This window comes from Malurus melanocephalus, unplaced genomic scaffold (genome assembly GCF_030028575.1).
Source record: "Malurus melanocephalus ecotype Western Australia unplaced genomic scaffold, MMel_1.1 scaffold_2, whole genome shotgun sequence".
Taxonomy (NCBI): Eukaryota; Metazoa; Chordata; class Aves; order Passeriformes; family Maluridae; genus Malurus; species Malurus melanocephalus.
This window is the reverse complement of record NW_026623234.1, coordinates 9,048,204-9,061,514: the sequence shown is the minus strand read 5'-3', so window position 1 is coordinate 9,061,514 and position 13,311 is coordinate 9,048,204. Positions and strand designations below refer to the sequence as shown.

General features: G+C 42.9%; 1 protein-coding gene across 2 annotated transcripts; it reads left to right on the top strand.

Moving 5' to 3' along the window:
* The first annotated feature begins 2,199 nt into the window (after positions 1–2,199).
* On the top strand, positions 2,200–13,311 carry PLEK2 (pleckstrin 2). 2 transcript variants are annotated; one of them, XM_057367442.1, is made up of 9 exons: positions 2,200–2,380; positions 4,805–4,969; positions 5,942–6,123; positions 6,847–6,938; positions 7,266–7,453; positions 7,994–8,095; positions 9,396–9,479; positions 10,609–10,687; positions 12,610–13,311. In XM_057367442.1, the coding sequence occupies exons 1-9, from the start codon at positions 2,330–2,332 to the stop codon at positions 12,792–12,794; spliced, it is 1,128 nt and encodes a 375-aa protein (XP_057223425.1). In that variant the 5' UTR covers positions 2,200–2,329; the 3' UTR covers positions 12,795–13,311. The 2 variants fall into 2 exon arrangements, with proteins under 2 accessions (XP_057223425.1, XP_057223435.1); XM_057367452.1 differs by having other exon boundaries at positions 11,876–12,677.

Here is a 13,311-nt window from a genome sequence, read left to right as displayed (position 1 = left end):
CCCTGAAAGATCTGTTTACTCAGCCTCAGAGGGAAATACAGGGGCAGTTTTTCAGCCTTGGTTAACTAACTAAAGAATGAGTCTGGGAGGAAGGGGTGTGTGTATGATAAATATTCAAAGTGTGAAAGAAATACTTTGAGTTGAGGTATTGAAGGAAGTGAATGCTCTATGTAAAAAGTATTTGATATAAAACCTGTTATTTAATGACCAATTGAAGCAAGGTTTGCCTCACCTTTCACCAGCAACAGAATGACAATAGAATTCTTTGTTGCTAATGTTAATTTTGCCAAGATTTGTCTGCAGGGTTGTGGGTGGTCTGCATGCTGGAGAAAAGGATCTTGTCAGATCTTCAGCRAGGACTGCTTATGGAGCAATTCTGAAATCACTGTCTGAGCGAGAGCCCCCTGCAAGCTCTTACCTGTCCTCCCTAGCATGAAATAGCACCGTGTAATAAACTGCCTGCAGTAACAAGCTGAACAATGTGAAGTCAAACCTCAAATACTAAACGGTGGAACACTGTATTCCTGAAGCTGGTTATATAAAGAGTGCATGTCCTGGAAATGCATGCAGCAGAAATGTCTCTTCTCTACCTAGACTTGAGATTACTTTTTTTTTTCCCCTTCCAGTGTGATTCTGACATACAGAACACAGTGAGCTGAAATTTATTTTCTTTTTTTTTTTTTCTGCTGACTTTATCAGGGCTTTTTTTCCAAGGTTCTGCTTCTGAATAACACTTATGTGTACAAATATATACGTGTGTACATGTATATACAGAGATGGAGATTATTTTTTCAATTAAAAGAAATACATTCAATTAATTTCTGCTTTATTTTAAAGCTACAATAATATTTTTAAAATTACAAAAATTTCTATTGGTAACTTAAAATACTGCATACCAGCAGCAAAAAATACTTTTCCAAGTGTTCTGCTACTGTACTTACTTTAGGTGGACCAAAGAGCAAGTATACTGGGATATGATTTATTGAGGCAGTTGCCTTGTGGCTGCCTGCCTTTTCCCAAGAGGCAAAAGTGTACAGTAGGAGTTACTTAGGTAATTTCTCTTTCTGAAATCTCAACCAGCTTGTTTTCTCTTTACACAGAATTAACTTAGTTCTAACTTCAGGTAGTGTTCAGTCACCCATTGTAGTCTCACAGCCTCTGCAGGACTCTTTTCTGGGCTGTCTTCCAGTACAATGTTGGTTTCAGTTCTTGACTTCTTACTATTCATAACTAAAAGTTATAAAAATGTATAAAGATAAAGAAATTGTTTGTTCCTTTTCCTTGGTGCATGAAAGTGTGCCCCATAATATTTGAGTCACTTTCTTACTGACCTCTGGACTCTTCACATAGCAACGAGTGCTTTTGTTTATTTGCTATGCTCTACCGTGTATTTCTTATCACAGCCCATAGCTCTGCCCACATATATCACCTTAATTTTAGTGAGAGTCATGGAATGCTGGCAGTACAGCAAAGGCGGTTATTTCTGAATATTAATACTGGTTTACTTCATCAGGACAAGATTTGATAAATCTATCAAACAGATTTGTCATGGCGGCCAAAGTCTTCAAAAACACAGTACACGTCTAAGATTATATTTAGACACAAAAGGCACTCTGTTTCAGAGGCGTTCAGGAGGTACAAGAGGTCACTGCAGTGTTCATGGATCARGCTGCTTTATTAAAAGCTTGCTTGTATTGAGATTTAGGATATTAGGTTGAGAATCTTGGCTTATATACCAAGGGGTCACTAAAAGTAGAGTGGATTTTTAGGTGCTTTGGGAAAATAAATTTTTAGCAGAATAAAAACCTTACAAACTCTAAGGTTTGTAAAAGTCTCCTTGTAATTAAAATATCCTCTATGTTGCAATTACAAGTTGTGCTGATCTGCAGAACTCCTAAGCTGTGTTTGTTAGATGAGAAATTTTAAGCAGTAGTTGTTTAGTCTGAAGTTTTGAGGAATGTGGTTTTAAAATTGTGCTTTCCCCTCCCCTGCAATATTTGATATGTCATTATCTAGCTGCTTACATTGGCCATCTCACTCGATGGTGGTTTTTTACTCTACTAAATTCTGAGAAATTCTTTCAAGATCCTTTTTAGACATCCCTTTGTTTTACTTCCCAGAGGGCAGGTAATATATCAGAGCCAGCCCGCTGATTAACTAATGTCTCACAGGTAGGGAGGGAGGAAAAAAACAGGTAAGGGAGAGTGCGTCACGTTGGAGGAGGGGAGGGAAGAAAAATGAGCTTTCTTAAACAAATCATGTGCAGAGGGACACGCGGCCAGGACTCAGGCAATCCTCTGCGGRGGCTCTGCTCTTTTCCCTGCTGGCCATGATGCAGGAAGAAGCTGGAGTGCTGAAGGAGGGCTTCCTCGTMAAACGGGTGAGTGCTCTGGATCCCCTCCGTGCGGCTCTGCTCTAACATGGAAGCCACTCCTGAGCAGGGGCTGGATCGAGCYCGGGCTCATGGCGAGCAGCCTGCGGGCTGCTGGGTCCGAGGGGCTCCTGCCTGYCCTGGGAAAGGAGCTCCTCCAGGGGCTCCGCATGAACTGTTCACTCCCCGCCCTCCCTGTGCTGGCATTTCTGTAGAGGAAAGGGAATTAGCCATCGGCATTGCTCAGGTGTTAGAAAGCCGATCTGTCTGCACCTCGCAGGGAGCACATCCACGGGGGCAGTGGGAGCAACCACGGGAGGACGGAGAGATGGGAGAAGTTTGGACGGTCCGTTAAGAYAGCTCGTGCCTTCTTCAGTGACCCGTCTGTGCAGGGTTTCCCATTCCATGTGAGAGAATGGAGAWCAGATTATTCTTTTTGAAATCAGAACAATGCAAATTTTAAAATGTGTTKGAAATAACTTTATTCCATACTCCTCAAGCACTGCTGTAAGAAAATTTTAGCCAAAATGTGGTGAAAAGAGCTGAAAGATTTCAACCTTCCCAATAGTTCTCCCTGTACAACTCCATTGCTGGAACACAAGGAGCCAATTTAGCAAGGGACTTATACTACTTTGAGTGCCAAGATTAATCTCAGTGATTAATATGGTCCTTGATTTCACAGAAAAAAAAAATGTGATTCAGAGGTTTGTTCAAATCTTTGCCACGCCTTGGGAAATGCTTTTCTGCAGTACGTGGCAATGTTTCTGGCGCTAACATGAAGGTAATCCTGGTCAGGAGCTTTCCTGGCAGGGCTCCTGGCCAGTTGGCCAGCCAGCCACTGGCCATATGAAATCATGCTCTGTATGGAGAAGGGGCTGCTCCCATCCTGCCTTCTGCAGCAAGGGCAGAGCAGTCCCAGCTCCCAGTCCCCTCTCTGGGCTACGGCTGTGCTTTTTGGCTCTTGAACGGCTACTGAATTCAAACGGGAAACCAAGGCACCAAGTGTGCAAGAGGAACAGGTTATCGGCAGCACACCGAGCTGTGACTGCCACAGTGTGCACAACACCACCCAGATACACGGCTCGATAGGAAGGAGATCACAAAGAGGACAGCTGAAGGGAACCGGGCATCCAGGTAGAAAAAACAGGAAGGCATGGGATCWGGTAAAGAAAACAGCTTTCTTAAGATGAGAACAGAAGCAAGGAGATGAACTAAATGCATTATAAATGACAGAATTCTGTACTGTAATGCATTATAAATGTAAAAGGAATGTGTGGAATTCGGGTAAGACTAGAGCCATAACAAAGAACATACAGGAAAAATGGCCAAGTACCTTTACAACAGGAAAAAAAAAAAAAACCACTAGGGAATACAAAGGGAAGGAGAGAACAAACCCAAGTTAGATAAATTGTATTTACTATGGACCAGGAGACATTGGATCTATAGTGCCCTGGATTTTAGAGACTCCACCTTCACAGGGAAATCGCTGTGTTTCCCCTTTGTTTACAGAGAACTAATGAGCTTTGATTCATGGCACAAGCGGACCTTACATGTTTCTTTCTTCTAGCCATGCCCACGCTATCCCAGGTGYCAGAGCTCCCTTTACACCCTGCTTTGCCTGCTGGCTGTAACGCTCCATCACCTGAGGAAACACAAGACAGCTCCTTGCACAGCAAAGCTGGACAGACACCATCAGACAGGACTGGGCCTGCCAGTGCCAGCCCTCGCTGGCTTTGCTGTCCTTTAACCACACTGGGAGAGCTGGGGGCTGTTTAAAGAGGGAAAATTGGAGGATTTGTCTGTATTGTCATATAATCCATGAGGCATTCAACAGCAGCCTTCATTCAGCCTTTTGTCATTAAAAAGCATGTTTCCTTCAGAGGAAACAGCATCGCAGAGAATGCTTTAGGCCAGGAGATTGGAGGCAGGTAGGATAGAAATTAACTTCTCATTAGCAGTAAGTGGGGCATGTAAAGAAAAGCAAAATTCACCCAGCAAAGTGTTTGCAAAACTTGGCACCTAGAGCCACATCAAAATAAGAGAAAAAGACACCACCCAGGGTCACCAGAGAGGAGAAGCTGGGTGCCAAGAGCCCTCATACATTTTGGATTTAACCCTGTTGCTGGGTGTGCTGTCAGCAGACAGGTGTGCCTAGATCAGCTCTTTGAGGTAATTCATGTGAGCTTTTACAAGGAAAAATTCTTGCCAGCAAAAAGTTTTCCTGGCTGAAGAAAGAGCAAAGCACTTTTCTATTTCTCTGTGGTTTTATAGTGATGGAGCTGTGCTATTTTTTTACTTGAAATGTGTATTTCAGAGAGAACAGGATTCACAATGACTTCTTGTGCTTCTTTTCATAAAAGAAGTCCAGAAGAAAATACGGTCATTTTTCAATGCTTGTGTTAAAATAAACTGTGTGGATTTCTTCCCTTCCAGGGACATATTGTTCGTAACTGGAAAGTGAGATGGTTCGTTCTGCTTCAGGATAAGCTGCTGTATTACAAAATTGAAGGAGGCAAGAAGGAGCCTTCTCCAAAGGGCAGGATCCTTTTGGATGGCTGCACTATTATTTGTCCTTGCCTGGAATATGAGAACAGACCGGTATGACTGGAATCATTTATCTCTTCTCTATGTCACTCACTTTCTAACTTCTTCCTATCTTTTCCTCTCCTCCTGGCTTCTTTGATTACTGCAACCATTCCACTGGCGTGCTTCCAGAATCAGGCCCAGCCAAAAGCAAGCTGCCATTAGCGATGYAACCAGGACAAGCACTGAACTCCCTCGTTGTGTCTTTGCTCTTCCCTGTGCCCCAATGTGGGTCACAGACATTAGCAAAAAACCACATAGCAGGGAGAAAACATGCAAATGCATCAGCCCAACAAGTGTGTGGAGAGAGGACATGAACAGCTCAATAAAATCTGAGATAAAGATGAGGAAAAAGGGAAACGTCATCTGTGGTAGTTGTCTTAAAGCCTGGGTATCCATGGAGTCCTCCCAGCCAGCCAGATCAGACTCCCTTTTCATTCACCAATGCTGCTGTAGAAAGTTTCTAGCAAGAGGGTTCTAGAAGGAAAATTGTCTCCTGTGTTTCTCTGCTTGCCCATGGATAGCAGCAATGCAGATTTATTCTGCATGGGGCCAGAATGGAAATTACTCTGGAAACTGCTGACTTTATCAATACTTCTCGTGGCAGAAAGAGCCAAGTGAGAATTTGTAGTTGTTGAGACCTGGATGTGAAAAGCTCCATGGACAGCAGCACACTCCTGTGTAATCCAGTATCTGTGTGGTGTGCTCTCTTCCACATACCAGGAGCTCTATGCATGCAAACCATATTTATAACTGAAAACACAGGGATCTGGGGGCAATAGAAGCAAAAAAAAAAAACCAAAAAACCAAAACTACAAAACAAAACCCACCCAGAGTTGTGCCCACAATCCTTCTGAACAAGAATTGCTCTGAACTGCTCAGGTGGGATGCACTATCAGACATGGGCCAGTGCAAAAAAAAAAAGATAAGTGCAAGAAGAAAGAAGTAGCTACATGATGTTATTGTTTTGTACTTCTCTCTTCACAGCTGCTCATCAAACTAAGGACAAAAACCAATACAGACTATTTCCTTGAATGTTGCTCCAGGGAGGAACGTGACTCTTGGGCTTTGGACATCACTGGAGCTATTCATGCTGGTCACCCAGTACAGGTACAAGAACTTCACAGAATGAAGAACTCCTTCAAACTGCTAGAAAATATCAGCCTCCAGTAAGTACATATGATTTCTCCTTCTGTTCTCCTTTGCACTCCTTGCAAAGTGCCTGAGTTGATGGATGGCGAGGGTCAAGGGAAGTTCCTTTTGACACACAYCCTCTCCCAAGTGGCCAGGAACTTCTCAACTGGCTGTTCTGTCCTAGGTTTGCACATTCTTTTGCCAGGGAATGCGCATTTTCCTGACCTTCATCTTTTGGGAGTGAGTTCTGCTCAGGCTCCTCACTGCTGGCTTGAAGACCTTCCTAGTCAGCTGCAGATGGTCTCATTGGGGAGATGTAATACCTCAAAAGATGTAACATCAGGGAAACACTGGGGGGTGACTTTGTGCCTTGTTGGGGAGTTTTCAAAGCTWATATCTGGAACCCAGACTAGGATTTTTAGGGTGCATTGTCTTAAAGAAAAGAAAACAGGGAACTGTTTAAGAAATAAAAGAATTAACATTAATTTGATTTGTGTTGAGCAGGTAAATCAGGCTGACTATAGATCAGTTTAAAATGCTTTAAATTAAAAGATTCTTTGTGAGGCATCTTGTTTAGTGCAGCTATTGGAGAATGAAGKTTTCTGGAATGCACTTAGGACAGTGCTTCTGGGGGAGTTCCTGGAATACTTCCCATCTTTATGTGGGTAATCATGAGGAGATCCCGGGCACTGGCAGGAGTATGCAGCAATCTCTGCCTGTCTTTCTCATCTGCTCATRCTGTGCTCTCTGATTTGCAGCAACATCGTGGAGAGAATGTACGACAGCAGCACTGGAATAAAGCTGACCCGCAATTTGGAGCAAGGCAACAGATACAAGGAGACCTTCACAGGTACAYCTACAGCAGGCAAAGAGCCACCTCACACCTGATCTGCCACATTGCAGGGGCGAGGGAGCTATGGTACTGCCTTCAGCTGCGACCCCGTGGAAACTGGCAGTGCAGCCAAGCTCTCCAACTCCTTTTCTTCTTGCTCTTTGTATGGAATGTATGGAAGCACACTAAGAACCCCACACTTTTGGTCAACTTTGCACTTCTCTGACAATCTTTGGGATGGTGCCAAAATGTTTCAGCTAGTYAAAACCTGTGTGGCAGGAGACCATCTGCCTTCTCTCAGAAGAGCACACTGTCTTGGTGTGAGAGCTGCCTTTCTTCCTGCAGGTTCTGCCCTGGTGGACTGGCTCATCTCCAATAGCTTTGCTGTGTCACGATTTGAGGCTGTCACCTTGGCATCCATGCTGATGGATGAGAACTTCATCAGGCCCGTGGGAGTCCGCAGCACGGAGGCCACGCGCTCCAGCGACCCCTCTGAGAAGTTCCTGGACGACTCCACCGCACTGTACATGTTTGTAAGTGACACAGCAGCTGACAGAGGCACCTCCTCTGGCCCTTGTCACTCACTGGATTTGGGGCAGTGGTGGAGGGAGCGTGCACAGCGTGCARCCAAAGGCAAATGTGCAGGCTGAGAAAGTAAATGCAGAAGGAGCAGCTCTAGACTTTCAGCAGTACTAACACTGGCACTTTTGCTGGAGCCAAAAAGCTACATGGATATGGAGGGATCTACAAATTACATAATTAGGCATTAAAAGGGGTGTGTCCCTGGAGTGCAATGCTGTGTCTGCATGTACCACAGGCAGTGCTGTAGTTACGCTACAGCTCAAGGCCACAGTGCTCACACCCAGAGTGTACAGCTTTACAGCTGTAATTTGTTGTCTGTGAATCTTGAGCCTACAAGACCAAACAGCAGAGCTATGGAGCAGAATTTATTCAGGAAACATAAGCTAAAAACAGCTAAGGAAAATAAAACAAAAAATAAAATGCAGGATTTTGTACTTAAAAGTCTGTATAGGTTAAAAGGAAAARTGGAACTGCCTTTTCCCTCTTTGCAGGCTGAGAGCAGTAAGAAAAATACCAGTTCCAAGGAAGAGGTACAATTTAACATCTCKGAATTAAGTGGCACAATTGTGAAGCAAGGATTCTTAGTGAAACAGGTAAGCAATCTTGGAACCTGCCTCAGAAAACAAAAATTACAGCTCTTAGGGTTTCTTAGTGAGTAAAAGTGATTTGTACCATCATGGCTGGAGAGTTGTGCCCAGCAGAACTAACTTGCCTGTCAGTACTTGAGGTCTTGCAGTTAAGAGTATCCAGTCATAAAGAAGTGAACTATGGAAMTTGCTCAGGCAGGATTAATTGGATATTCTGTACATATTGAGCATATACTGAAAGGTAAAAAATAGTATCAAAAGCAGAAGTCCCACACAAACTCCAAATCCTACCAGAGGTGTTATATTCACTTCCAAGCAGAGCCACTGTTCCTTTGGTTTAATCTATCCCATCCCGGCAGTGTGAACAGTGATGATGTTTTGCTGGCCACAGATAAATTTCGAAGCTGAGTAGCTTGACTTTTATATGAAATGGACATTTACTTGTGAGCAGTCACTCACAGGACCTGACCATTGGTCTGCAAGGCTTAGTTTCCAACCCTTGCTGTGATCAAGATGAGGATCAATCACACCCTTTCAAAGCATAACATAGCCACCTGCAAATGGAGCCCTACCTGCACTGCATGGCCGCRTTTCTACTCTGGAGCCTTGCACCCAGTGCCCCAACTTTAATTGTTSTAACTGGATCATCAGATGCTTCCCAACCCTCCCTCCTCCTGCTGCCAGGGCACCATGAGGGTTGGTGGGACACTGTGGGACCCCCACAGGCTGGCAGGGCACCCCGCCCCATCACCACGAGACACCAGAGCTGCCCAGGAGCTCCTTCCCATGGGCAGCAGCAGCCAGGGACAGCTCCAGCAGCCAGGGACAGCTCCAGCAGCCAGGGACAGCCCCAGCAGCCAGGGACAGCTCCAGCAGCCCCAGCCCTGGACAGCCCCAGCAGCCCCAGCACCAAAGCTCCAGGAGAGGGGATGCTCACAGGGCCTGGCCTTGAGAGGGTCTGGGCTGACAGAGTAAAGAGCTGCAAAAGAACCTGACAGAAGCCACTCAGAGCACACACAGCATGGGATTTTTAATCAGAAACCTACATTTAATCTGAAATTAAAAGCAGGAATAAGGGATATGATTAATTTGCTCCTGTCACTCTGCTTTCTTAGTTCTCAGCACAGGGAAGGGAGGAAGTAATTATCAATGAATGAAGAAGAAAGACAAGCAGAAGATCATGGGAATTACCAAGATGTTAGGAAAGATTTTTCTCTGTTGGGTCCAAACCCTCTTATTTTGGTACCTATTTATATAGGAAAATGGTTATTTCAGGAGGTGGTAATTTTATTCTTCCATTTTTCAGGGGCACAAGAGGAAAAACTGGAAGGTGAGAAAATTTGTTTTGAGAGCTGATCCTGGTTTTTTGCACTACTATGATCCCACCAAGGTACGTGGGTGGGAAGTTATCATCCCAGAAATCCCTTTAGAGAYGTAAATATTATAATGAAGATACAATCATGCTTTAAATGTTTCTATCACACAGATCTCCTTCTGGGCTCCTGTATCCGTTTCCTGGGGAATCAGACCTCTCTGGCTTTACCCTAGGAAGCTGTCCTTGTAGGATTTTGTATCCCTGTGTCTTCCATCCTGTCTTTTTCCCWGTGAGATTCTTTTTCCTTAGCTGAATGGCAGCAGTCTTTTTGGGATTGGTCTTTTGCTGTACCCTCACAGTCTGGGGCCATGGTTCTGCAGGGTTTCTTGCTGCGTTGTGATCTTTCTGCACTGAAATCCCACCACTTGAGGATCATACTGGTACAGGGATTTTTTTACATTCTTATCCCAGCATTGAATAGGGTCTTCTTAATGCCCAAATATTTATAGGAATTTCTACTGCTCAGTTTTAAACTTTCTCATGGATCCGTAGAATTTATCTTCATGGATATAATAATCAGTGTGAGCAACTCAGATGCAAAGGGTACCACAAAACCCAACAGGATTGCAAAAAGAACACATGTAGAAATGCTGTACATGACTTTTARAGGAAATGAAAATAACATATCAGTGACAAGAGTTTATGGAGCTGGTTCATTTTTTGTTTCCTGCTCCTTCATGTTTTTTTTTTTTTCACTGCAATTTATCTTTGTAATGCTATAAACTCAAACTACAGAACCTGAATGCGAGAAACAAGAGTACCACCCAATTAGGGAAAACAGTCAGATTTTTTCCATACAGTCTCAGTGAAAAACAGCAAGCTAAATACTTGCAGAAATTTACATAATTCATGATGCATTTTTATTGATAAAACTATACATATGTTTGAAACATGATTGCATACCTTTGTGCTTTTAACTCATCTAACATCATGCCCCAATACATCAGAGAAGCATTTGAGGCTGAAAAAATATAGTAATGTATTTAATTGCATGTTCTAATTGATTTCTCTTGTGACATGGTTGTTTTGTGCCTGGAAAACCCAGTATTACACCTCCAACTTCGTAAAAGTAATGTGTGTGCTCTGGGAAATTATTTTAATGATGACAATTTCCAGCTAAGCCTTGTTTCCTTTTTCTTTGCAGGAAGAAAACAAACCAGTGGGTGGATTCTCTCTTCGTGGCTGTCTCGTCTCAGCTCTGGAGGACAACGGAGTCCCAGCAGGTGAGCACGAGCCTCTAAACTTTCATACATTTATATTTATGCCATAGCAATACAGTCTTTGTGTGTGGGTTTGTATGTGTGGCTGCCTGTATGCACAAGTGGGCTGACCATTCATTTCCCTTTGCAAGCAGGGGAAGAGGCATGTCAAAAATCCCTGTACTGCTAGGTTATCCTCACCAAAAGGGATCTTTTTCCCCTTTTCAGTGTTATTTTCACACATCCTGGGTGTTCCCTTTATATGGGCTTTTCTTAATCATGTGACCTCTGAGACAGTCCTAAGAYTGATTAATACTCCACAGTTAACAGATGAAGAGAAAACACCTTCTTTTTGGGCATTGTTTARCTCAAAGTCTTGAGGCATCTTCTGGTGCCATGCCTTTTCTGTGTCCTCCCTTTTTATGCTATTACCTTTTCCTTCCTGACTTGCTAGAACCCAAATGTAGGGGAGACATAAAGACAGAAATAAAAACCCTTGTTCTGCTGGAGCATAGGCTTAATTCAGGCATTTCCCCAGAACCTCAGCCTTACAGATAAGTGTTCTTGCTGTTAGAGCAATTTATTTTGTGACAGTAAGCACAATGTGTAGATCTCAAATGCAGAACATCTTTCTAAGGAGAARGTCTGAAACAGCTTTGGTCTGGGGGCAGGGGGGACATGATGAACAATAGTTCCTTGCTAAGAGGAGCCCAACTATGGTCAGGAGAAAAACCTAATCTACTGTGTAAACTGGTAGGGGTTCATCCCTCCAGTGTAACTCAAGTAATAGTCAGTAACTCAGTAACTCAAGTAATAGTCTCCATCTAAACAGAGGCTATTTTATATTTGTTGTAGAGTGCACAGTAGTTCATAGGCAGGAATGTCTGTGCTATACCTTTTTTTTCAAAGAATCACAGAATCACCAAGTGTTTTGGGTTGGAAGGGACCCCAAAGATCACCTAGTTCCAACCCCACTGCCATGAACAGGGTCAACTTCCACTTAGGTTGCTCAAAGCCCTATTCAGCCTGGCCTTGAGCACTTCCAGTGGTTTTGAAGAGGGAAATCAAAGTCACAAGAGCTTTCCATAATAAAAAGGAAAGATTTGATTCCCTAATTCACTAAATTAAAATTCTTCCCTATGAAGCTTCATATCTGCCAGAAAGATTTATTCTCTTCACCTTCCTGATCTGTTGTTCTTTTTTTCTCTGCAGGAGTGAAGGGCAATGTGCAAGGCAACCTCTTCAAAATCATCACCAAAAATGACATTCATTATTATATCCAGGCCAGCTCCAAGGCAGAGCGAGTGCAGTGGATTGAAGCAATCAAACCACTGACATGAGTAATGTGGACTCCATGCCAAATTACWAACCACATTTGTGACCAGATTTCTYGCTCTCAGTGTCTGGGAGTGTTGTTTTTTTCTTACTAGTCTATTTTTGTAATTTGAATCATCATAACACCTACCAATTCCTGGCAGACCATGTAGACCAAGTCATGTAGATCCAGAATAATTCCCCCACCTTGAATTTATCATCTAACCAAGAGACCAAAACAGGTGGATAAAGACAAAGAAACTAYGAGATATGATATTCCAAGATGGAAGAAAGGATCTTTTGTACAAGTATTCAGTCTATGTCTGACAGATCCAGGTTGTGCTTTATTTTAAAGCAGAATTGTCTTTCTCCCTTTCCCTTTATAAAGGRGCTCATAAACTTAATTAGTTAAGACCGACTGAAACATCTAAGTCATGAAAGGTGCTGGTGTTTGAGGCTGCCTTTCCTGGATACCCCTTGAACCCCATGAACCTTGTGCTAGCCACAATCCTGCTGCCAGGATAATACGTATCGCCAAACAAACAAGGGCTCTGTCTGTCCATCCATCTGCTATATAATTTAGTTCTCTTTAGACTGGAAAAGAACAAAGGATCTTCCTCTCCACCATGCAGGTTACTCTTATGCTGGTAATGTCCCACAGCAGAACAGGATCCTGTGTATCAGATCAGACCAGTGGCAGTTCCAGACCATTTCTGGTGCTAAATATATCAGAAGAAATCACTCAGCCATAAAAGCAAGACATTTCCTTCTGATTATTACCKTAAGTCCATTTATGTTGGAGCACCATTTGGACTGAGAATTATAGTAGACTATTGCTTTTTTTATCTGAAGTCATTAAATTTTCCGTTGTTTGTCTACTAAACTTGTCTTTGATATCATTACATAYTAAAAAACAACCAAAAAAAMCATGCATTAGAATATCCTGTGCTCTTTGGAGATGTGATTTTTCTCAGAGAGTAGTGTGAGTATATGAAAAATAATGATTTCATTCACKGTAATTTTAGATTTATATATAAACTGAAACACCAGAGGGTGAAATGGAATGTAGGAAATTATTCAAACACCTGACCAGCCTGCTTTATTTTTCATTAAATTCCTTGTTTTATCTGAGTATCTGTATCTGACAACCAGASTGCAGAGCCTTCAAAAGCCCTCTGAAGGCAGCATGTTCCCTGAAGTCATAAAGGAATTTGATAGCACTCTATCCACGGATTAATTTCTGTACAGATGTTTTGTTCTCCAAGTTGTGTGCTGAAAAGAAGTCTTTTCATCACCAAAGGCAGGATATGATACATGCTTGTTTATTTATTAGA